Raw genomic sequence first — 24,576 nt, 5'->3', positions numbered from 1 at the left:
AGATTTTTGCTGTATGAAATCATTGATTGTCATCACAGAAGAAAGGATAGCGAGACTGAAAATACCGTGGTCCACTTTATTAAGACAGAATTTGAATTCTGTACGATTCACCCATGAAATGTTCTGTGGGCAATCTGCTGGGATGGCATGTAAGGCCAGAGCAGGAACATGGGCTATAAAATAACCTGAAGGCAGAGAGCAACTGCCAGGAAACAACCCCAAAGAGCAGTAGGAGCGACTCCAAGTCAGGCCTGGACCCCCAGCTGCTGAGTCCAAGGGTGGGAAAGGCAGGAGCGCAGAGTGTCAGAGTCCATTGGCTGTTGAGCATCTGGAAGCCGGGGCTCCTATTTACCCCAGACCCTAGACTCCTGTTCAGTAGTGGACCTGACTGTTGAGGGAGTGCTTGAAACAGGAGTGATTAGTTAGCAGGGCTCACAATTGATCTCAAGGACCTCTGAGGATGGAAAAGGCCCTTTGAAGCCAAGAGCAACTGTATTAGACAGGGCCTATTCAGGAGACAGGAATCACATGGTGGATTTTTGTTGTTGTTTGTGTGTTTGTGGGATTTTGTTGTTGTTGTTTTGTTTGTGATGCTGAATATTGAATCCAGGATCGGTATGTGCTAGCATGTACCCTACCATTGAGCTATACATCCTCAGCCCTCACATAGCTTTTTGAACAAGGAGGTTTAATGTAAAGACTTATTAACTACAATATGATTGGAATAACGATGATTGATTAGTTTAAAAAAAAAAAAGAACTCCAAAGAGTCCAGAAATAGCTGATGAGAGAACAGGTACCCCTGTGACTGCCACAGGGTGCCCAAGGAAGAGTCCTCTGGGGCTCTGAGTCAGACCTTAATGGAGAGGGGGAATAGCCGTATGTTCTCTAGGTGGCGGAGAAGTCATTGGTGCCATGTTGACAGACTTGCTAGAATCTACACTCTGGAACCTGCTAGAAATCCATCCTTTGGGGTCCCAGGGAAAGCTATTCCTGGGGAGATGTCTTGCTGGAAGCACACTGTTCCTAAGCTCCTGAAGGGGCACACTGGGAGAGGTGCTGACGTGGGGTACTGTGGACTGCTCACGCACTGCTGGAGCCAGGCACCGCAGAAGCTGTCTGCATTGCAGCCGGAGCCGGGCACTGGGACTGCATACTGTAGAATTGGATGCTGGAGATGCCTCCCTCTCCCAGTGCCTCTCCAGTGCACTCCACTGGCAAAGTTAAACGTTGTGCCAGCCAGAAAAGGAGAAGTATTTAACAGGCCTATTTATGTTTTCACAGAGCAGGCAATGAAGGGCAAATAGATTTCTAAGAGTCCACTCCTTTGCCTAGAGAGCTTCCATCCACACTCATTTGAATATCTTTCCAACAACAAAACAACTATGTCTGTCAACCTTGTGCCTGTGCCCCAGTGAGGAGCCCCAATAATCAATGTGAGTCTCTGGCTATATTAATAACTTTTCCAATTCAGTCACAGTCCCACTGAATATCCTGTGCCCGGTGCCAATGGCTTCCACCTGTAATCATAAATACTCAGGAAGCTGAGATCTGAGGCTCATAGTTCAAACAATTCAGGAGACTTTTCTTTTTGTCAGTCATGGGACTTGAACTCAGGGCCAGGGTGTTGACCCTGAGCTTTTTCACTCAAGGCTAGTGCTCTACCACTTTAAGCCACAGCATCACTTCCAGTTTTCTGGTGGTTAATCTAAGATAGAATCTCATAGACTTTCTTACCTGGGCTGGCTTGGAACCACAATACTCAGATCTCAGCCTTCTGAGTAGCTAGGATTACAGGCCTAAGCCACTGGTGCCTGGCTTCCTGAGATTCTTTTTTTTTTTTTTTCCTTGCCAGTCCTGGGGCTTGAACTCAGGGCCTGGGCACTGTACCTATGCTTCTTTTTGTTTAACCACTTGAGCCACAATGCTTCTTTCAGCTCTTTCTATTTATGTGGTACTGAGGAATCGAACCCAGGTGTTCTTGCATGCTAGGCAAGCACTGTACCACTAAACCACATTCCAAGCCCCGCTTCCTGAGATTCTTTTTTTTGGGGGGTCCGGTCATGGGGCCTGAACTCGGCGTGGGCGCTGTCCCTCAGCTCTTCAGCTCAAGGCTAGTGCTCCACCACTTGAGCCACAGCGCCACTTCCGGTTTTTTTTTCTTTTTGCTTATGTGGTGCTGAGGAATCGAACCCAGGGCCTCAGGCATGCAAAGCAAGCGCTCTACCACTGAGCCACCTTCCCAGCCCTTCCTGAGATTCTTATCTCCAGTTAACTACCAAAAAAATGCTCCAAGTAGAGCTGTGACTCAACTAGTAGAGCACTAGCCTTGAGCAAGAAATATCAGGGACAGAGCTCAGGTCCTGAATTCAAGCCCCAGAACTGGCATTAAAAAAAAAAAAAACAATCCAGGTGCTGATGGCTCACACCTGTAATCCTGGCTACTCTGGAGGCTGAGATCTGAGGATTATGTTTTGTTTTGTTTTGTTTTTTTTTTGGGTCCAATCGTGGGGCCTGAACTCTGGGCCTGGGCGCTGTCCCTCAGCTCTTCAGCTCAAGGCTAGCACTCTACCACTTGAGCCATAGCGCCACTTCCAGCTTTTTTTCTTTTTGCTTATGTGGTGCTGGGGAATCGAACCCAGGGCCTCAGGCATGCAAGGCAAGCGCTCTACCACTGAGCCACCTTCCCAGCCCCTGAGGATTATGTTTTGAAGCCAACCCGAGGCAGGGAGGTAACACTCTGGCTCAAGTAGTTGAGAACTAGCCTTGAGCACAAAGAAGCTCAGGAATAGTGCCCAGGCCCAGAGTTCAAGCCTCAGATCTGACCAAAATAATAATAATAATAACTAAAATTTGAAATTACCCTTCACCAACTTGTATGGAAAGGAGGGAAAAGATAGTGGAGATCATATATGCAAATCAGCTCATACATCAAGTGAGTAGAAAATGTGTGGAAGCATTACAGTACTTGTATCCTCCTTTGTTCATGAGCTGCACTGGCTATGTAGCTTCCTGCTCCTATCACTTGCCAGGAGAGCTGCAGTGGGCTGCGCTCCATTGGCTCAAGATGAGCTACTCAAACCTCCATTCCCCAAGGATCTGTACCTCAGTTGTCCTGCATTGTTGTCATTGTTGCTTCCCTTTGGTTCTGCCTTTGGCATGGAAGATGTTAAAAGCCACCCGAGACAATCTTCTGGGTTCCACGGCTCCTTCCTGGGCCCTGCTGTGTACCAACAATCCAATTTCTCCTTAGGAAACAGCACCAGTTATTTCACTGCCAGGCACTGTGTCCAAGGTCACTCTACTTTTCTGACTATGGACTCAGAGGTCAGGGTGGTCAAGAACTTCAGACAGATGTTTTACCTTCCAGTGGAACCATTTCGGGGTCCCCTGAAGGAAGCATTCTTCCTTAGGGGGCTAAGACTGCTACTAGTGTCCTCAGAGGGTTTCGACAATGAAGGGGAGAGAAAGAGGCTCCGGAGATGGCATGTGTGGAACATTCTAGAGAGCACATAGCTGTGGCCATGGACCGCCTTCTAGGGTGGGTAGCTTCAGACTTTGCTGGTGGCTGCCACAGAGCCTACCAGGAGCCGGAGGGCTGATGCTGCGCACGTGGCTTTGCAGGCTGGCTACCCAGGCCCCTGACTCCCAGGCCAGAGGAGGCTCCTCTGACCACCACAGCTACATGGCCCAGGCGGGCGTCTCCTGCGTTCGCCACGCAGCCATTGGTGTCCCTTCATGGAAGTCTGTGTGGCCCATTTTGGCTGAGAACAATTTCAGCTCCTTAACCAGTGACTATTTTGGGTACAAATCTTTTTTTTTTCTTCTTCTTCTTCTTCTCCCTTTGCTTCTGAGGCTGCGTCATGGTAACTGTTAGTGTGAGCAGAGGAGTCTATGACTCAGTCTGCCCTGCCCCTGTGGCCGCCATTGTGGCAGCAGGTGTGCAGTGATCGTGACGCTCCTGCTGGGGTGCCTGTGCTGGCACTGCCGTGGCTCCTGGCGGTGGGGGGGGATGAGGGGGGAGGGCGGGAATGATGTGAGAGCCACAGGTCATCACATGGTAGCTCCTGAGCTAGACAGATGGGCTCTGAAGCGGGGACAGGATGACAGGGCAGCCTGTCACAGTGGCTCTTGGTGTTCTGTGGGCAGCTGGTGGGCTGAGGGCAGCTGGTGGGCTGAGTGTAAGCAATTCATCTGAAAGAGCAGCAGGATGACGATCGCATCTCACCTAAAGTGGCACTGAGACCTTCCCCCGCCCCTCCTCACCCAGCCTTAGTCTCGTGACCCAGGGAGATAGACATCCTCCTCTGCAGGATCCTGATGTCCCCTTCGGCCTTCTGCCGGCCTTAGCTTGCACCCCCCTGCAGGTGATGAGGTGGGAGAAGGGCACCAGATGCTCTCCTCATCTGTGTTTCTTCTCCGGCTCAAACAGGAAACTCGGCCTCTCGGCTGGGGTCACCCTGGCACAGATCAGCAATGGTGGAGCTGCTCTTCGTGCGCTTCGTGTACCTCCCTGTTTGTGAAGCCCTGGAGGTGGATGGCCTTCAAACTCATAATCCTGTCCTGGGGCTTTTTTTTTTTTTCTTTTTTGCCAGTCCTGGGGCTTGAACTCAAGGCCTAGGCGCTGTCCCTCAGCTTCTTTTTGCTCAAGGCTAGCACTCTACCACTTGAGCCACAGCACCACTTCTGGTTTTTTTCTGTTTATGTGATACTGAGGAATTGAACCCAGGACTTCATGCTTGCTAGGCAAGCACTCTACCACTAAGCTACATTCTCAGCCTCTGCCCTGGGACTTTCTAGCTGCGCTATCTTGAAGATGTAGTCATCCTCTCTCTGCTTCCATTTCTTCTTCTGTTAAATGGATAACAGTAGCCCCTACTGTAAGTAGATGCATGAACAAATCCTGCATTGGGCAGAGCATTAAATACTATGATTAGAAAGTTGTGGATGGGGCTGGGGAGGTGGCTCAGTGGTAGAGCGCTTGCCTTGCATGCCCGAGGCCCTGGGTTTGATTCCTTAGCACCACATAAGCAAAAAGAAAAAAGCCTGAAGTGGTGCTGTGGCTCAAGTGGTACAGTGTGAGCCTTGAGCTGAAGAGCTGAGGGACAGCGCCCAGGCCCAGAGTTCAGGCCCCATGACCGGACACGCCCCCCCAAAAAACGAGTTGTGGTGCTAGCTAGATGCCAATGGTTTATGCCTATAATCTTAGCTATGCAAAAGCTGAGATCTACAGGATCACGGTTTGAAGCTAGCCTTAGCAGAAAAGCCCTTGAGAGTTTATCTCCAATTAATCAGCAAAATGCCAGTCTGGAGGTGTGGCTCAAGTGGTAGCTCTCCAACCATGAGCAAACAAAGCTAAGTAAGAGAGGCCCTTGGTGTGAGCCCTGGTACCTGGCACCAAAAAAAGGATGTTTTAGTGCCTACCACCTCTTCTCCTGCCCCATTGCAGTCACACCAATGAGGAAAGGTTTTGTGGCCAATCTGTGAAGTGAATGAGTCTGCTGCAGGCACGTGCTGATTATGAGACAGACAGGAAGGAGTGGAAAGCCTGGCCTTTGCGTGGGATGAACCTGTGCTTATACCTGGCTTCACCTCTTACTAGCTGTCACCTTGGGCAGCTGTGTGATCCCTCCTGTACCTCTATTGGGTCATCTGGGAAATGGGGACAAGAATAGTACCCACTTCAAAGTGTGGGGTGAAGTGTTGAGGATTCACAAGATGGGGACACTGAGGCTCTGCTCACAGGCGGGTGCATTTCCAGATCTTAGCAGGTACCAGTCCCTGTGTGAGTAACATCCATTTGAGGCACTCCAGGAAGCCGAAAAAAGCAGAGAATCTGTGGGAGGATGAGTCACAGACTAATAATCGTTAAATTTTATTGAGTGTTTTCTCTGTGCCAGGCTCTCTCGTAAGCATTTTTAATAACTCCATTTTGATACTCACCACAGCTCCCTAAGGCTAATAGTAGCATTCCCCCATTTTACAGCTGAGAAAAATGAGGCACAGTTGTGCTTTAGGAGGACTTTTGGCAGTCAGGCCAGTGGCACAGGATGGTTTCCAGGAATGGGATAAGAAGATGAGATCTGAAGATCACAGGTTTGAAGCCAACCCAGGCAGGGAAGCTTCCAAGACTCTTATCTCATTTAACCACCAAAAAATGCTGCTAGTGAGCCGGGCGCCGGTGGCTCACGCTTGTAATCCCAGCTACTCAGGTGGCTGAGATCTGACAATCATGCTTCAAAGCTGCCCTGAGCCAGAAAGTCCCTGAGACTCTTATCTCCAGTAAACCACCAGAAAACCAGAACTGGCACTGTGGCTCTAGTGGTAGAGTGCTCGCCTTGAGCTGAAGAGCTGAGGGATAGAGCCCAAGCCCAGAGTTCAAGCCCTACAATGATAAAAAAAAATGCTGTTAGTGGAGGTGTGGTTCAATTGGTAGAGAACTAGCTTTGAGTAAAATTGCTAAGGAACAGCTCCCAGGTCCTGAGTTCTAGCCCTAGGATCTACATGCACACATAAACACTGATTGGTTCTGCTAGGTCACATGCTTACCATGTGGGGGGGAGTGTTGCTGAGGGCTGAGATCAGTGGGAGCACAACTCTCCAGAGAGGCCCCTCACCCGCACTTCACCTAGAGGATTGGAGATCGGGAGGTGGACGGAGGCTCTGGGGTGAGGATGGTACGATTGTTTTGGTGACTGGTGGACTTATTGTGGAAGGATGATGATGTGCAAGGTGAGGCTATGACAGGATAACCTAGATGGCTATATTTGGAGCAAAGGAGGAGCTGAGACTTGAGGTGGTCTCCCCAGGGCCTAGAAAGGAAGGTGGGGTTGGCATTGGGGACAGTGGCCAGGGACCCAGCTCTGGATAGGAAGGTCTTGAGGCTCCAGAAGGAGGTTTGACTTGTGGTGGGGAGGGTTGGCCTGAGGTGGGGTTGAGGGAGTCCATTGTGGTGGGGGACTGGCTGGGCTTGGAGGGAGGGATGCACTTGAGCACTGAATATTTCCTGAGCGGCATGGTGGCAGAGAAGGAGGTACCACCCTTAGAGCTGCTGATGGAACTCCAGGGGTGTGAGGAGTGGATGGTGACACTGTGGATCTGACAGTTTTACAGAAGGGGGAATGGCTGTAGCTATCCTCATTTCTAGAGAGGAAGTGGAAGCCAAACACTGCCAAAGGCTGCAGCGGGATATAAACCTTTTTCCCTATGCCATTCCCTCTAAAAAGTCAAAAGTTCTAAAATCTAACAAAGTTCAGCAGCTGTTCCTTGCTTCTGCCTCTTCTCAGGGGCAGCACCCTCAGTCCTCATAACTGTTTCTTCTAGGAACTTTGCATCCCCATATTTTGGATCCATCTCTGTAGACGTGTTTCACTGGTTAACTGTTTAGTAGATTCTTACATGGCCAGCCTTTTGACTCCCCAGCCATCCTCCTAAGTAGTTTTGATGGTCAGCTTACTACTAAGAGCACCCTTCTAATAAGTCTTTCAAAAATGGTAATGACTTAGGTAACTGTAGCCCCTCTGTACATCACCTGTATAGTAACAATAACTTTTATAGTAATAATTTTTCATGTTGATACAAGGTGCCAGTGGCTCATACCTGTAATTGTAGCTACTCAGAAAGCTGGGATCTGAGAACTGTGAGTCCATGAGATTCTTTTTTTTTTTTTTTGTCGGTCGTGGAGCTTGAACTCTGGGCCTGGGTGCTGTCCCTCAGCTCTTCAGCTCAAGGCAAGCGCTCTACCACTTGAGCTACAGCGCCACTTCCGGTTTTCTGGTGGTTTATTGGAGATAGGAGTCTCACGGTCTTTCCTGCCTGGGCTGGCTTTGAACCGCGATCCTCAGATCTCAGCCTCCTGAGTAGCTAGGATTACAGGCGTCCATGAGATTCTTATCTCCATTTAACCACCAAAAAGCTAGAAGTGGAGCTGTGGCTCAATTGGCAGAGTGCTAGCCTTGAGTAAGTAAGATCAGGGGTAGCACCCAAGCCCTTAATTTGAATCCCAGGACTAGCATGTACATGCAACTGTGCACACATGCACAGGCGTGCATACATACACACATGCTGGTACATGTATTCGTGTTTGTATATGAATAAATAATAGGCAGGATGATGGCCTCTCATTAATGGCTACATCCTAATCCCCTGAAGCTGTGAATATATGACTTTATATGGCCAAAGGGACTTTGTAGACGAGATTAGATTAAGAACAGGGGGGTGAGATTATCCTGGATTATCTGGGAGGGCTATGTAACCACAAGAGTCCCTAGAAGTCAGAGTCAGAGAAGCAACCGGAGCTGAGAGAGAGAGTGACTTAATGGCCTCACTGCCTTTGGAGTTGGAAGGGGCCATGAGCCAAGAACAGAGGCAGCTTCCAGAAGCCAGAAAAGGCAAGAAATTGGAAGAATGCAACCTTGATATGAGCCTAGTGAAGCAAACCACTATCATCTCCAACTTGCCGAATTGCAAGATAACAAATCTGGTTTGCAAGTCATTGATTTTGTGGTACATAGAAATTTTTTATATATGTGTATACACATACATGCTTGCATACATATGTATGTACACATTTACATTTGTTACACCAATGACGTGTTTACACCGTTACAGCTGAGTAGTATACTGTGGTAGTTTGGTAGTTTCTTTTCACTTTTTTCCTGAAGTTTGCCTTGTTTTCTCTGTACCTATTGCTAATTCCTTCTGCCCCACTTACTGTCATTTGGGACAGTCACAGAAGGTGACAACGTTTCAGTTCCACTATTTGAGTCATGTGTTTTCTTTCGTTGGGGTGCCCTGCTTTCTAGGAGTGTGGCAAGTTGTAAATGATGTTCTATGAGTTTGTTCCTTGCCTGCTGGTTGAATACTCTGCTTTCTGGCTATTATGTCTCTTCCTCTTAGGGGCTAAGTTCAACCCATTACTTGGAGCACATCCTGAAGACAGATGTCCTTCAATAGCCATTCTGCAACTGGATTTAGATAGCAGCGTAAGCAGTCGCATCGCATGGCAATGGTGACAGCTGACACCTGAGTCTGGAGTCACACTGCCTAGGTGGGCCTAGAGCCCCTCTGGAGCTTTCTCTTTTTCCTCTCTGCCTTTTCTGCTGGCTCTCCTGGGTCTTGGAGGACATCTTCCCTGCTTTCTGACAGCAGGGCACAAGACCTCGCACATGTGTTTTCCTTCTGCTCTCCCACTTCCATGACCAAAAGAAAAAGAGAAAGAAGCCTAATCAGAGAATTCAAGTTTGTTTAGTTCCTTAAGAACTTTTTTTTTTCCATGTATATATGCCATGTATATGCCAGTCCTGGGGCTTGAACTTAGGGCCTGGACACTGCCCTGGAGCCTTTGGGCTCAATGCTAGTGCTCTACCACTTTGAGCCACAGTGCTATTTCCAGCTTTTTGGTACTAATTGGAAACAAGTCTCATGGACTTTCTTGCCTGGGCTGGCTTTGAACCATAGTCCTCGATCTCAACCTCCTGAGTAGCTAGGATTACAGGTGTGAGCCACTGACACCTGGCAATTTCTTGAGAATTTTGAAGGTACTGGTCTTTGGTCTTCTTGTTTGCAAGGTTGGTATGAAGCCATTCTGATTCCTGATTATTCTTATGTCATTTTCCTCCCCTCTTCTCTGGAAGCAACTAGAACCTTTTGTTTATCTAAGTATTCTGAAATTTCACAGCACTATTCCTGGTGTAAGGTGCTGTCATCAATGGGGCTGAACAGTTTTTCAGTCAGGCAACTTATGTCTGTCAGTTTTGGAAAGTTCTCTGGAATTGTTGTATTGGTAATTTTTTCCCATCTGTTGTTCTTCCTTAACACCTATGCAGATGGGCAAGCCTATACCTGTTACCCAGCTTGTCTCTGTCATCTTCCAATCCTCAGGTATCTGCTAGTCTACTTTTTCTTTTCTTTTTTTTTTTTTCTTTTTTCTTTTTGTTGCCAGTCCTGAGGCTTGAACTCAAGGCCTGGGCACTGCCCTGAGCTTCTTTTTGCTCAAGGCTGGCACTCTACCACTTGAGGCACAGTTACTCCCGGCTTTTTCTGTTTATGTGGTACTGAGGAATTGAACCCAGAGCTTCATGCATGCTAGGCAAGCACTCTACCACTAAGCCACACTCCCATCCCATACTCATTACTTTTAAGAGGTCAATGTTTTGTATGTGATGTTTATTTTTCTATGCGTAATGTTTCACTTAATGTCCTCTAGGCTCTTCAGGTTGCTGCAGGTGACAATATTTAATTTTTTTATGACTGAGTAATATTCTGTTGTGTGTATGTGTGTGTATATATGTGTGTATATATATACATATATATATAAATTCATCCTTGATAGGTTGATTCCATACCTTAGCTATTAAGATTAGGGCTCCAATAATCAGCTCTAATAATAATCTGGGAATGCAGATGTCTCTTGGGCATGTTGATTTCCTTTAATAATGAAACTTCTGAATCATCCCATAGTTCTTTGTTTGTTTGTTTGTTTTTTGGGTCCGGTCATGGGTCATGAACTCTGGGCCTGGATGCTGTCCCTCAGCTCTTCAGCTCAAGGCTAGTGCTTTACCACTTGAGCCACAGCACCACTTCCGGCTTTTTTCTTTTTGCTTATGCGGTGCTGAGGAATCGAACCTAGGGCCTCATGCATGCAAGGCAAGCGCTCTACCACTGAGCCACCTTCCCAGCCCGCATCCCATAGTTCTGTTGCCAGTTGTCCAATGAGTTTGGTACTTCTACTAGCATGACTTTTATTTCTAAAAATTTGTTCTCTGACTATTCTTTTTTTTTTTTGGGGGGGGGGGGAGTCCAGTCATGGGGCCTGAACTCTGGGCCTGGGCGCTGTACCTCAGCTCTTCAGCTCAAGGCTAGCGCTCTACCACTTGAGCCACAGCACCACTTCCGGCTTTTTTTCTTTTTGTTTATGTGGTGCTGAGGAATCGAACCCAGGGCCTCAGGCATGCAAGGCAAGCGCTCTACCACTGAGCCACCTTCCCAGCCCCTCTCTGACTATTTTTGTTTCATATTATCGTATTTTTGTTTCGTTGACATGCTATCACATTCTCTGTGCATGAAGTCTGTTACCTCCTGTTCTTTTTGTTGTTATGTTTTGTTTGAGTTTGATTTGATTTGGGTTTGGTTTGTTTGTTCGGGTCTGTATTTTCCAAGTTAGAGGCTTTCCTTGAATGTGTAGTTGTCCTTACTTGTTCTTTTTGGGTTAAGAACAAGGAACTAAGGCTGGTAGTGTTCTGTGGTAGAAGTTGAGTCCCTGAGTTCAAACCTTAGTATTATGGGGAAAGAAAACCACAAACAAACAATCCAGAAAACAAAAAGACTAGGGGCTGTCTAGACGTGGTGGTGAATGTCTGTAATCCTAGCACCTGGGACATGGAGGCAGAAAGGTTGAGAGACTGAGGCCAGCCTGGGCCACATGGTGGGACCCTGCCTCAAAATGAAAGAAAAGAACAAGGAGTAAAAGCTGATCGGAAGCTCAGTACATTGGGGGCTTGTCAACTTTCAGACCCACATTGGTGGACCTGAGCAAACCTTTTCGCCCCGTTTGGGTATTGGTGTCAGTGTTGGCATCCTTAGGCCTTTTCTCTTGGACTGCTGAGACTCTCTAGAAAGGTGGCAGGGTCTGGCTCCCACTGTCCTCCAGCCCAGCGGGAGCCTGTCTGCTCTCTGCTGTGCCAGGACACTGCCATCTCCTTATTTTCTGCCCTCAAGGGAATAGGAACCTCCGGGAAGGTAGGTTCGGCATCACTTTCTTCATCAGCATTTTTGTTTTCACACAGGCATCCTCTCCACCCCTAGTCCAGAGTATCTGGTGCTGTGGCAGGCACCAGGTTGGAAATTGGCTTTCACACTCTTATCTCAAATGGGGCTCTTCATCGTCAACCTTCCACATCCCCAAATCATTCTCGTAGTGACCCTTCTTCTGTCCTGCCCAATCTTGTGATCTTACATCTGCTGAAATATTTGCTGCTGGGTTAGGAACGTGATAAAATGTAGTACATGGTCAATCCCAGCTCATGTCCACAATAAGTGTTTTGTTTCATTTTGGGATGCTGAGGATAGAAATTAAGGCCACCGAGCTACACCCCAGCCCTCCACAGCACCTTCATAAGCAATGTAGCAATGATGCTGTCCATATTGGTGATGATGCAAGACATTTTCATGATGGTATCCCTTAAGTATTTGTACATCGTTGTTCTAAACATCATGAAAAAGCTTCAGGCAGGAAATAAAAAATGCTGGTCAGAACGGTAGGGCTCTTGGTGAAGATCTTTTGTGGTGGTGGATTTCGTGTCCTTGCCTTCAGCCTGAGTAAGGAGGGTTCTCTTGTGCTGAGGTCAGCAAGGCCATAAGACATGGTGGGCATCTGCTGCTGGCTTGAGGCAGTGGCCCAGGTACAGACTTCTTCCCGTGGCCCACTCCCTGGGAGAATAATGAGACTCTCAAGGCAGGTAGGGCCAGTCTGTGTCCAGGCCTAGTACTTCGGCCACACGATGAGGCCTGTAGAGTTGAATGGCCTCACCTGGCCACATACTGGATGGTTTTAGTTGCTGCTGAGCGATTTTGAGGGCCACTTACACTGCTGAACCATTGGCCAACACAAAGGGAGCAGGATTGACCCAGATCAGCTGTTTTCTGTATACAGTTCGGATATCAGGGGCCTGGGAGGAGGAAGACACATTTCCCCTTTCCCTTCCGGGGTGTCTGCCTTCAAGGTCAATGCCCCGTGTTGTTCTGCTACTTGTGCCAGCTTCCTGCCTCTCCCACGGCTCCTCTCAGCGCTGCTCTGGGTCAGAGGAGGTGCCCCAGGTGTCTCTGGACCTCCAACTCCTACCGCTTACTTTTGTGCCTGGTGTCCTCTGCCTCATTCTTGGGCCCCTGAGGGAACCCTGCTTTGTCTGCCTATCACCCTCACACATACCTTGTCTGTCTGGCATACCCCCTCTCCCAGGCCTGTGGGCTCTCAGCAGTGTGCCGGATCAGAGCTAGCAGATCAGAGCTAGAATGTGGAGATCAGCCAGCCCGGCTCTCCTCAAGTACGGATGAGGAACCAGAGGACCAGAGAAGGCCATCAGGGCCCAAACTCTAAGCCGCTGGCTCTGTATTGAATGTTGTTTCCAACCAGTGTGCTTTGGTCGGCTTCTACCTCCTGAAGGCTTTGATTTGGGATGACTGCAGATGATTGTTATCACAATTAGGGGCTGGACTCCGAGGAGAAATTACTGCCCAAGAGTGGACGAAGCCATCTAGAGCTCTGGGTGTCGAGTTCTCTGGTGGGTTCAGGAGGGTGGTTTCTGTGGAATGGAGTGAGTGGGGTGGGGCACTTAGCTTCTGAGTGAACCATGCCTTAAAAGCTTCAGGGTCAAGAAGGCAAGTTGACTCCTTGGACAGGCCCTAACCATTTGAGCCTTAGGCTCTAGCTATAAACTAGGAAAGCAGCAGAAGCGTGTCACGCGCTCTCACAGTGTCTGCCATGGAGCCTCTCACTGTGTGTCCACCTTCTCAGGTACTGGACGACCTGCCTTCATTAAGCCCAGCCTGAGGCCACACAGAGGGGTGTGGTCTGGGGCCTTCTCTGGGGCAGTTGTAAGGCTATAAGTCTTCCTAGACAGACTGGGCTTTTCACTTCTGGGTTCTTCCTATCTTGGCCCTCAGGATGTTCCGCCTAGCAAAGGTTCAGTCTGGCTTCTCCTAAAGCAGAACCAGTGCGGGGCACCCCCCCCCCACCCCCCCAGGACTGGGTTGGCGCTGGGGAGGGCCTACCCTGTGCCGTCTCCAGGCTCCTGGTTTTCCAGGGAGCCCTAGCTGGCGGGGGAAGGGAGGAAAAGCCCAGGAGGGAGGGGAGCAGGGAAGCAGAAAGGGGGAACTGGAAGGGGATGGGCGGGCGGGCGTGGGTGGGCCTGATCCAGCTGCCTCCTGCTTTCCTGCCTCTGCCAATCCCCTCCCAGGCAGGCTCACACTCCGGCAGGGGCTTGGCACTCTCCCTGGGGGTGGGATCTGGAGAACTGCCTGCTCTGGTGGGTGAGGGGGGGTGGTGATACAGCAACCCCCCCTTCCAGTCGTGGCTGGAAGCACAGGCTTTGTGATTTCACTGGCTTGGCCCCCACCTGGAGCAGAGAAGAAGAAAAGCCCCTAAAATTCAGCTAGGCGGTTTTGCGGGGGGCCTACTCAGGCCCAACAGTTCTGAAGGGGAAAGAAGTCATTTCTGGGGTTGGGGACAGCAGGGCTGGCCTCCTTCTTCAACATCCTAGCCCCCCCCCCCTGCCAGGGCCCTGGAGCCCAGCAAAGGGGCGGATGCCCAGGGCCACCTGGGTTCCGGCCTCTGCCTCTGCGTTGCAGGGCCCAGGCTCTGGTCCTAAAAGCAAGGTGACATTCATTTCACTACATCCTGTGACTGCGGCTCACTTCCTCCACGTGGCAGGAGTGCTGTGGGGGTGGGGGGTCGGGTGAGGACAGACTAGAAGGAAAATGTAGTTGGGCTGGGGGCCTCTGGGGGAGGCTGGGGTTTCCCAGGGGCCGGCTGGGGCGGGAGGGAGGGTGTGGGAAGTGTTCAAAGGGAAGAACAGCCGTGAATGAAGAGAAGGGAGGAGCAGGAGGAGGCTGGAAGTCCCAGAAGCGGCCCCCACCACGCCACCGCCACCACCGCACTTGGAGGCTCTGGGGACGGTCATCGCCTCCAGCTGTGCCTGCCTCAGTCTCCCGCTCCCTGGTGAGACTGGGAGGAGGAGAGAGGTCAGAGAGAAGGCCCTCCCTGGCCTGTCTGGTCCTGGGGACTCACCCCCTGGAGGGACCTGGGTCAGGTAGGCCCTGGGTCCTGGGCTCCACGCTACTGACCAGCTTTTCTTCCTCACAGGTGGAGCCACTGGGGAGCCCAAACCCCCACACAGACGAGGCAGCAGCTCACCAGAGGGCTTGACACGGGGATCTATGTTTCAGTTTTAACTCTTGCTTACAAAGACCACGATAATTCCTTCCCCGAAGCTTAGCAGCCTCTCCACCCCGCAAAGCCCCAGCCTGCCTCCCACCGCCCAGCTGCCCGCCATGCCCTCCGGCGGCCCCAGCGACACCAGCAGCTCCGCTGCGGAGCGAGAGGAAGACAGAAAGGTGAGTAGCACATCACTCATCTCTTCCGGGACCCTGTGGTGACAGTCACAGGGGGGTGGGTCCCACTCTTACAATGAGGGGGAGGCTGGCACTCACTCGGCCCAAACTCCAAACTGGTGGAATGCCTCTGGCTTCTTGACTTTGGTGACAGAGAAGCAGAGACCTAGAGATGGTAAGCTCTGGTGGTGGAACAGGAATTTGAGCCAAGAGGTCCAGCTCCAGGACCCTGACTTTCAAACTACCTTGGTGTTTGTTGGCACAGGCTGGACCCTGGGTCTGTGCAGATGGTAGGGGTCGGCTTTCTTTGTTTTGGCGCTGCTTCTGTCTCCCTGCTGTTCAAGTAGCTTCCTGGGGTGCTAAAGCCATACAGTGATCGGCCCATCACACACACACACACACACACACACACACACGCACGCACGCACGCACGCACGCACGCACGCCCGCACGCAGCTACCTGCTTCCTGGGGTGCTAAAGCCATACAGTGATCGGCCCATCACACACACACACACACACACACACACACACACACACACACGCGCGCGCGCGCGCGCGCACGCACGCACGCACGCACGCACGCCCGCCCGCACGCACGCAGCTGCCTGCTGCTTTTGGTGCTTAGGGCCAGGCCCCAGGCACTGGGGGCCCTTGGAGAGGGTGACACTCCGCCCTCCGCTCCAGGCTCCCAGAGACCTCTGCATCATCTTTGATGCCCCCCCCCTTGAGAGGTGAGCTCTTCACCCTTCAGCCAAACTTCTGATTGGGCTTACGTCCCTCAAAAGGGATTTTATCAGATGGTGGGAATCCCTTTAGGTCCCTAAATGCTACCTGAGGACCTTCCAAGCTAGGACCACCCATAGGGAGCGCTGCCTCTAACTCCAGCACTTGGACTCTGTTTCCCTCTGAAGGAGGAGTCAGCTCCCACGGAAGTTGTGACAGCACTCTCTGCAGTCCCTGTCTCCCCACCCCAGCCCTGGGAGGGGTGAGGTACTGCCTTGTCTGGGAGAGCAGGGCCTGTTCGTGAGACCAGGGTGTTCGGCAGACACCCTGAGTGCTGTGGCACCCCATTCCATACCACGGACCTTATGGCACAGCCCTTAGATGCCCTCCAGATGCTCAGCTTCTTTCCCAGCCCGCTCCTTCTTGGAGCAGGTCTCTGTGTTCTGGGTACCTTCCACCCATTGTTCCATTTGTCTTGGGAACACCCTGAGACAAATGGGGTAAGACAGATGGCCCTGGTTTTCAGCAGGGGACTCAAAGCACAGCCACACAGTGGTAGGTCCAGACAAGAGCCTTCCTCACCTCCTGGATCTGAGCCCTTCCCCAGGTCCCGTGTGGAGTCCTACTGTGAATGGCCACCCATCCCAGGTGTGCACAGAGTCCAGCCTGTGAGGGAGGGTGAGGAGCGGACACAGTGGGCAGAGCACGCTGAGCACCCTGTGCCTGGGCCCTGGTCCAGGATGCCTAGGGCTCCAAGTCTGCCTCCTTCTTTCTGTCCAGGTTAGCCCACAGGTTTTCTGGGCTGCTCTTGGCTCAGGACTTGATCAGGGAGAGAGTCAGACCTGGGGCTACCATGCCTAGGACATCTGCAGCTTCTTGTGTGTCTGGTGATACCTGAGGCCATAGTGATTTCCCTTCCTTCCTGGCTTTGTTTCCCTGTACGACTGGTTTTCTCTGGATCTTCCCTACCTGGAGTCCCACATCCCGACCGGTGCTACCCACCGTCACCTTGTCGCACTGGTGGTTACTAGTCGGCCATTCCCATAGCTGGGACAAACTCCCCGCTCCGTGACTGCACTGTGACACCCCCTCCACCAGCAACAGGGCAGGCTCTGGATTGTGAGAGTCGGAGTAGAGAAGGAGCACTGCACAAGGATGCAGAAGGCCCAGGCCCCAAGCCCAAGGAAACTTCTTTCTGGAAATGTAACTTCAGGCCATCTGGGCTGTGTTTGCTCAGCTGGAAAATGGGAAGAGTAACTCTAGCCTTGCCTGTTGTACAGGCGGCAGCGCAGGTCAGATGAGGTCACAGGCATGGACTCCCGGGCATAGAAGTGCCCTGCAGACAGCAAAGTCTGGTCCAATTATGAGGGATTACGACTGCTATTATTATCTACCCATAGTAACTGCTCTGGCTCAAGCGGCAACAAACACACACCCAGCCCAGATCCCAGAGCTGATAGCGCATATTCGCTGGACCACGGCCGGGGCCAGCAGGCCTCCTCCCCGCCACCCACACCCATAGTGTGCATGTTGGCTCACCTGATACACCTCTAGCACCCTAGTCTGTTTCCAGTAGTACCAGGGAGCTGCCCGGGGAAGGTGGGAGTTGACACCGACAACCACCACTGCAATCAATGAAAGCCAGGCCTGGGGCAGGGACACTACCTAGCTGCAGACAGGGCAGGCAGAGGACAGTGCAGCCTAGGAAGCTACAGGGGGACCTGGCACAAAGGAGCTGTCTGATGAGTCCCAGGGTAGGGATGTAGTTACCTGCTGGCGACACTAGCTCACCTTACCTGCTCTTCTAGCCTTGCCCTGTAGGCTCTAGGCCCCAGTTGAGGCCTTTCTGGGCTGTTTCTGGTGGCCCTTGGCCTGATTTCTCTGGGAAAGCCCTTTCCTCTCTGCACTTGGGATTACGGCTTGCAGTGGATCAGTGGTGATCAAGTGTGATCCTCAGCCCAGCCACATCCATACCTGAGAAGGCATTGGAACTGTGAAACTCAGGACTGTGTGCCTTTTTGTTTGTTTGTTTTATAGGTAGGGTCTTACTCTGAAGCCTAGACTGGCCTTGAATTTGCAACCTTCCTGCCTGGGCCTCTACAGGCATGTGACATCACACCCTGCTGGAGCCCTATCTTGAGCCGCTCCCAGGGGATTCTGTCACTGGTATCCCCAGGGACCACTGATGGGGGGGGGAGGGGAGAGATTGTCACTCTTTCCTTGCTGTGAAACCCCAGAGCTCAGGAAGGATTCCATAGATAGTATAGAGAGGAAAATGGAGTGGTTCAAACCTCTGCATGGAGCCAGGGTCAGGAAGGTGGGGAACAGAGATCAGAATAGGTAGGGGTGATCTGTGGGTGAGGGTGCCTAGCAACAGCCCCTCCCTCCTGCCATTCATGTAGCTGGCAGGACAGCACAGCGTGGGGAGGCTGAGTGCTGGGGCTGGGGCTGGGGCTGGGGCTGGGGCTGGGGCTGAGTGCTGGGGCTGAGTGCTGGGGCTGGGGCTGGGGCTGAGTGCTGGGGCTGGGGCTGGGGCTGAGTGCTGGGGGCTGGGGCTGGGGCTGGGGCTGGGGTTGGGGCTGAGTGCTGGGGCTGGGGCTGAGTGCTGGGGGCTGGGGCTGGGGCTGGGGCTGGGGCTGAGTGCTGGGGCTGGGGCTGGGGCTGGGGCTGGGCTGAGTGCTGGGGCTGGGGCTGGGGCTGGGGCTGAGTGCTGGGGCTGGGGCTGGGGCTGGGGCTGGGGCTGGGGCTGAGTGCTGGGGCTGGGGCTGGGGCTGGGGCTGGGGCTGGGGCTGGGGCTGGGGCTGGGGCTGAGTGCTGGGGCTGGGGCTGGGGCTGGGGCTGGGGCTGGGGCTGGGGCTGGGGCTGAGTGCTGGGGCTGGGGCTGGGGCTGGGGCTGGGGCTGGGGCTGAGTGCTGGGGCTGGGGCTGGGGCTGAGTGCTGGGGCTGGGGCTGGGGCTGGGGCTGGGGCTGAGTGCTGGGGCTGGGGCTGGGGCTGGGGCTGGGGCTGGGGCTGAGTGTTGGGGCTGGGGCTGGGGCTGGGGCTGAGTGCTGAGTGCTGGGGCTGGGGCTGGGGCTGGGGCTGAGTGCTGGGGCTGGGGCTGAGTGCTGGGGGCTGGGGCTGGGGCTGGGGCTGGGGCTGAGTGCTGGGGCTGGGGCTGGGGCTGGGGCTGAGTGCTGGGGCTGGGGCTGAGTGCTGGGGCTGGGGCTGGGGCTGGGGCTGAGTGCTGGGGCTGGGGCTGAGTGCTGGGGGCTGGGGCTGGGGCTGGGGCTGGGGCTGGGGCTGAGTGCTGGGGCTGGGGCTGGGGCTGGGGCTGAGTGCTGGGGCTGGGGCTGGGGCTGGGGCTGAGTGCTGGGGCTGGGGCTGGGGCTGAGTGCTGGGGCTGGGGCTGGGGCTGGGGCTGGGGCTGAGTGCTGGGGCTGGGGCTGAGTGCTGGGGCTGAGTGCTGAGTGCTGGGGCTGGGGCTGAGGCTGGGGCTGAGTGCTGGGGCTGGGGCTGGGGCTGGGGCTGGGGCTGGGGCTGGGGCTGGGGCTGGGGCTGAGTGCTGGGGCTGGGGCTGGGGCTGGGGCTGGGGCTGGGGCTGGGGCTGGGGCTGGACCAGGCAGGTGGAAGGGTACGCTGGGAGGTAAACACTTACAGAGGGAATGGAGGAGGGACCAAGAGCCTTAGGCGATATCCCCTCCCCCATCTCAATGATTCCCTTTCCTCTGGCCTTGGAAACAATGGTCAAGATGGCATTCATTGAGCACTGTCTGTTGGACATTATATACATATTATTTTATGAACTCTTCCAATTAAGATCCTGGTGTTTTTCATTGTTCTTTCTTAGTAAGGACTAAACCAAAGCTTAGAGAGGTTAAGGCACTTGCCTGAAGTCACACAGCTAGTAGGTGGTAGTGTAAGGGTTGAGCCCTAAGCAGCTTGTACTATTGGCTTCTGTGTTCTTTAGTCTGTCTCCCACGTGAAGAGGAATGGAGTAAAGAGCCCTCCCAGTATGATGCTCTGTGGGCCTGCTCGTGTTTCCCCAGCTGCACGTTTACAAGTGTTTATTTAGACTAAAGCTGAGGTGGTTGAAAGCCTGGTCCTCTGTAACAGTGCTCTTGCCTCAGGATGGACGCTGAGGACACTTCATCCCAGCATGACCACTGCAGGTGTACACACACGCATGCACACGCGCATGCGCGCGCGCGCACACACACACACACACACACATACTCTCCAGACACACACACACACACACACACACTCTCCAGATACACACACACACACACACACACACACTCTCCAGATACACACACACACACACACACACATACTCTCCAGATACACACACACACACACACACACACACTCTCCAGATACACACACACACACACACACACACACACACACACGCTCCAGACACACACACACACACACATACACACACACACACATACTCTCCAGATACACACACACACACACACACACTCTCCAGATACACACACACACACACACACACACACACTCCACACACACACACACATACTCTTCAGATACACACACACACACACACACACACTCCACACACACACACACATACTCTCCAGATACACACACACACACACACACACACACACACACTCCACACATACACACACATACTCTCCAGATACACACACACACACACACACACTCCACACACACACACACACACACACACACACATACTCTCCAGATACACACACGCATGCACACACGCATGCGCGCGCGCACACACACACACACACTCCACACACACACACACACTCTCCAGACACACACACACACACACACACACATACTCTCCAGATACACACACACACACACACACGCGCGCTCCAGATACACACACACACACACACACACACACACACACACACACACACGCTCCAGACCGATCTCTTCAGTGAAGACACTGCAGTGGACATGGCTTCTTGCCCTTCCTCCCTCCTTCTTCGCCACATTGCTTCTTTTTTCTTCTCTTTCTCCCTCCATCCCTCCCTTCCTTTTTTCAGATTTAGATGCCTTTCCATACACATGGCTCATAGTAGGGCTCCACAAATCTACTGGAGGAACTGAATGACATTCCTAGGAGATCTAGTAAAGGACAGGGGATAAGATAGAGAAATGGCCATGGCCACCGGTGCTCAAGCTGGGGGGAGGGGGGGAGCTTTCACACAGCCCTGTGCTTCAGCAGAGAGATTTGTGCTGGCCAGTGTGCATGCGTGTGTGTGTGTGTGTGTGTGTGTGTGTGTGTGTGTGTGTGTGTGTGTGTGTGTGTGTAAGTGTATGTCTGCGTATATGTACTCTGTGCCTCTGGCCAGGCCTGGGTCCCTTCCCTTTCCCTCCCTTTCTTCCCCTCCCCTTCCCTCCCTTCCCCTTTGCTCTACACTCCAAACCCAGCCCAGAGGCCTGGCAAGTGCTGGTCTCCCTTGAGCTCTGAGTACTTCCTCTGTGCTGGCCCATAAGCTCAAGGGCATCCTTGGGTGGGTTCCTCACAGGACTCGGGAACATAGAACATTCCAGGGAGCACTCTGCCTACTGCACTCAAATGTCCCCACATGGGCACTAAGCACTGGCTAGTCATTGTAGAATCATTTAAAGAGAATCCTTTTTTCTTTCTTTCTTTCTCTCTCTCTCTCTCTTTCTGTTCTTTTCTTTTCTTTTTTTGTCGATTGTGGGTCTTGAACTCTGGGCCTGGGCGCTGTCCCTCAGCTCTACAGCTCAAGGCTAGCGCTCTACCACTGGAGCCACAGCACCACTTCCAGTTTTCTGAGTGGGTTACTGGAGATAACAGTCTCCTGGACTTTGTGCCTGCGCTGGCTTTGAACTGTGATCCTCAGATCTCAGCCTCCTGAGTAGCTAGGATTACGGGCATGAGCCACAGATGCCGGCTAAAGAGAATCCTTTAAAGGACATTTGAGAAGTTACAGAGGAAGTGCTTCTCCCTTTGCACTCTGGGAGCACAGAGCACACAGTGGCAGGGGAGCTGACAGGCGCTCAGGCACGCCCAGCCCACCCAAGCTGACCCAGACCATGGCTTTGGGGCTTCAGATTGTTGGAAGCTCTCTCAGTTAGATGTTGTTTTGTCGTTAGATGTCAAGTGCAGTTAGCCATGCAGTCAGTATGGTCTTGGGTGTGGTCAGCTGGGCTCTGGAGACAGACCTGCCTTTGAATCTGCACTCTGGTGACTCAGCAGTGTGAGTGCCCAGCACAGAATGACCCCTGATGGGCCTGAGAGGTTTAAAAGAGATGGTGCTTGTCAGAACTCAGGGACCTGGTATATAAGAAGTTAGCTGTGTGCTTTATTTTAATAAATGGTCGACCACTTACCTGTCTGTCTATCTGCCTGCCTCTCTGCCCACCTACCTTCCTCTGTGCCTGCACCTTTAGGGTCCAGGCCACTGCAGCCCCTCATATTGCAGGTCTGGGAGAAGCCCAGGGAGGGTGTCCTGGTATGGTTTGGAGGCCACTTGGAAGCCAGCTGGTAGAGGAAGCTCTTCTCTTCGGTCCTAAGATCCAAGAGGCCTGAGGTCCCTGTGCCCTGTGCTCTTGCTGCAGGTGGGAGCTGTGGGTGCCTCTGAGGGTCTGCATGAGAGGCTAGGGCTGGGACCATTAATCCTGCTCTGAATGGCTGCAGGTTTGAACCTGGCCCAGTGGAGAAGATGGGGGTTTCTTGGAACCAAGTTGTGGGGTAAGGTGGGGGGGTAAAGATAGGAGAGGGGTGGGAAGTTGGACTCAGCTGCTTATAAAGGAGCTGGAGCTGGAGTGCTGTCCTAGACAGTTCGGAAACAGACCTTTCCTCTCAGGCAGCCCTGAGCTGGGCCCAGGAAGCATGGTCCAGCCCACTAGCTGCCTCTGCGAGAGCCCCAGGGCAATGAGGGGTATTTCCTGTCCACCTTCACATGTGCCGGGCAGAAGGGCTTGCGGAGCAATGAGCTCCCTTAACGTTCACCTCAACGCAGGAGGCGACTAATGCCATTATCCCCATTTTACAGAGGAGGAACCTGGGCTTAAAGAAGTTGGGAACTTGACTACAGTCGTGTGGCTAGAGAATTTTTATCTATACTCTTCCTCTCTGTGAAGCAAGCAGTGTAGTCAGGGTGGGCTACTGGAGCAGACAGGAGTGGGCTCGGTGCCCAGAGAGCTTGCCGCCCGCAGGGCAGTGGGCATGCTCCACACTAGCCCTGAGCATGGCATCAGCCGTAGCTTTTCCACATGTCTCTCCCTCTAGACTAAATTTTGTTTGCTGGCCTTTGTGTCCACTACACAGGAGGTGCTCAGTTGGTTTTTTTATGTCCACCCCTGAGCTTGGCCTGGCAGTGGGGATGAGAATCAGCCTGCTGTGCCTTTGTCTTCATTTCAGAAGTGGGTAAGGGCCTGAAAAGGTCGATGGCTCGGCTGGTGAAGGCAGGCCGGAGGCCCTGAGGAGGGCCTGGGGAAGCAGGCCCAACCATTTTCGGTCTTAGTACTTATGAATCATCTGCTGTATGCAAGTATCCAGGCACTGTAAGGGACTCAGAGGGATCATTAAGACCTGGCCCCCCTCCTCCCAATGTGGGGACTTAGGTGAGGAGAGACAGTGTCCACCATTGATCATATGAAATCAGCCAGTGTTTGCCGAATATTGAATTCTGAAATGAGTAACTGATGAGCTTTGAGAGGTGAGGCCAGAAAAGCAGCAGACTTCCTCAGTGAGTCCTAGAGCTCCTACATCTTCAGCCTCTGCCCCCTGCCTCACCAGAGCCAGGAAGGGCCTGGATATGCATGTGAATATGTCCACATGTGTCATGTGTGCTTTGTGTGGGTCTCAGCCTGGTGCTCAGACTGCCCAGGTCAGAGCTCTGCTTGCTACAGAAGCCAATTCGTTTCACTGAATTCCACAACCACAGACAGTCCCTGGGAGGCCAGCCAGCCAGCTGGCAAAAGCTGTACATGCTTCTTGTCCCTGGGGGCCCAGGCAAGTGGCTGGCTAGATCCGGCAAGTTCATCCCCTCAACTCACACACCAACTGAGACATCTGCTCAGCGGATGCCAGGTCAGTAGCATCCGGTTTAAGAACTGAAAGGAGCACGTATGTCTTTCTGGATATCTCTGGGTGAGGGCTTGTGAGGAGGAGGGGTAAGGCTGGATCTAGGCACAGCAAGGCAAGTGAGTGCATCTGTGTGCATGCACCTTCAGTACATCAGTATGTACCTTCAGCATGCATGGCCTGTGGGCTTAGGTTTTCACTGGGAGCAGGTGTGTGAGCACTTACGTGTGCTCTAGTGCAGAACATGGCATAGGCTATTATGATAGCCTTTGGTAGGTTGCGGTGGAAAGAACCATAGGCTTAAAAGATTGAAATTTGGGCTCTGAAGCTTTTCTTCCTGACTATGATTCTGTGAGTCAGATAACCGCTCTGAGCTTCAGATTTCCCGCCTATGTAATGGAAAAATAACACCAGCTCTGCTTTCTGTAAAGCATAAGAATAAAATGGAATAACATATGTGGAAAGGCTTTGCTAATTACCCTGCACTCTACAAATGTGAGAGATTATTATCGTCATAGCCAGCTCATCCGAATGAGAAATTGTGTGTGGCTTAAAATTATCCATCCAGTGAGCTACGCCAAAATGTAGGTCAAATCCTCAGAAGTTTGGAGGGAGGCTGATGGAAACCACTTAATCTTATTGGCCACCAAGAGTGAAGGTGCTTTGAAAGCCATAAAGACTTACATAATGTAA

The 24,576-nt window shown here is 52.3% G+C and overlaps 1 protein-coding gene across 3 annotated transcripts in view; it reads left to right on the top strand.

The window, feature by feature from the left end:
- Positions 1-24,576, top strand: part of Dnmt3a (DNA methyltransferase 3 alpha) — a 112,797-nt gene that overhangs the window by 16,769 nt on the left and 71,452 nt on the right. For 2 of the 3 annotated variants that reach the window (XM_042696633.1, XM_042696630.1), the window contains exon 2: positions 14,861-15,111. In XM_042696633.1, the coding sequence (XP_042552567.1) occupies positions 15,049-15,111 (63 nt within the window). In that variant the 5' untranslated portion in view covers positions 14,861-15,048. Of the gene's footprint in view, positions 1-14,573; positions 14,717-14,860; positions 15,112-24,576 lie in introns of those variants that run through there. The other variant, XM_042696631.1, reaches the window with a different exon arrangement.

Source organism: Dipodomys spectabilis, unplaced genomic scaffold (assembly GCF_019054845.1).
Source record: "Dipodomys spectabilis isolate Male_0828 unplaced genomic scaffold, ASM1905484v1 ptg000210l, whole genome shotgun sequence".
Taxonomy (NCBI): domain Eukaryota; kingdom Metazoa; phylum Chordata; class Mammalia; order Rodentia; family Heteromyidae; genus Dipodomys; species Dipodomys spectabilis.
This window is presented reverse-complemented; position numbering and strand designations above follow the sequence as displayed.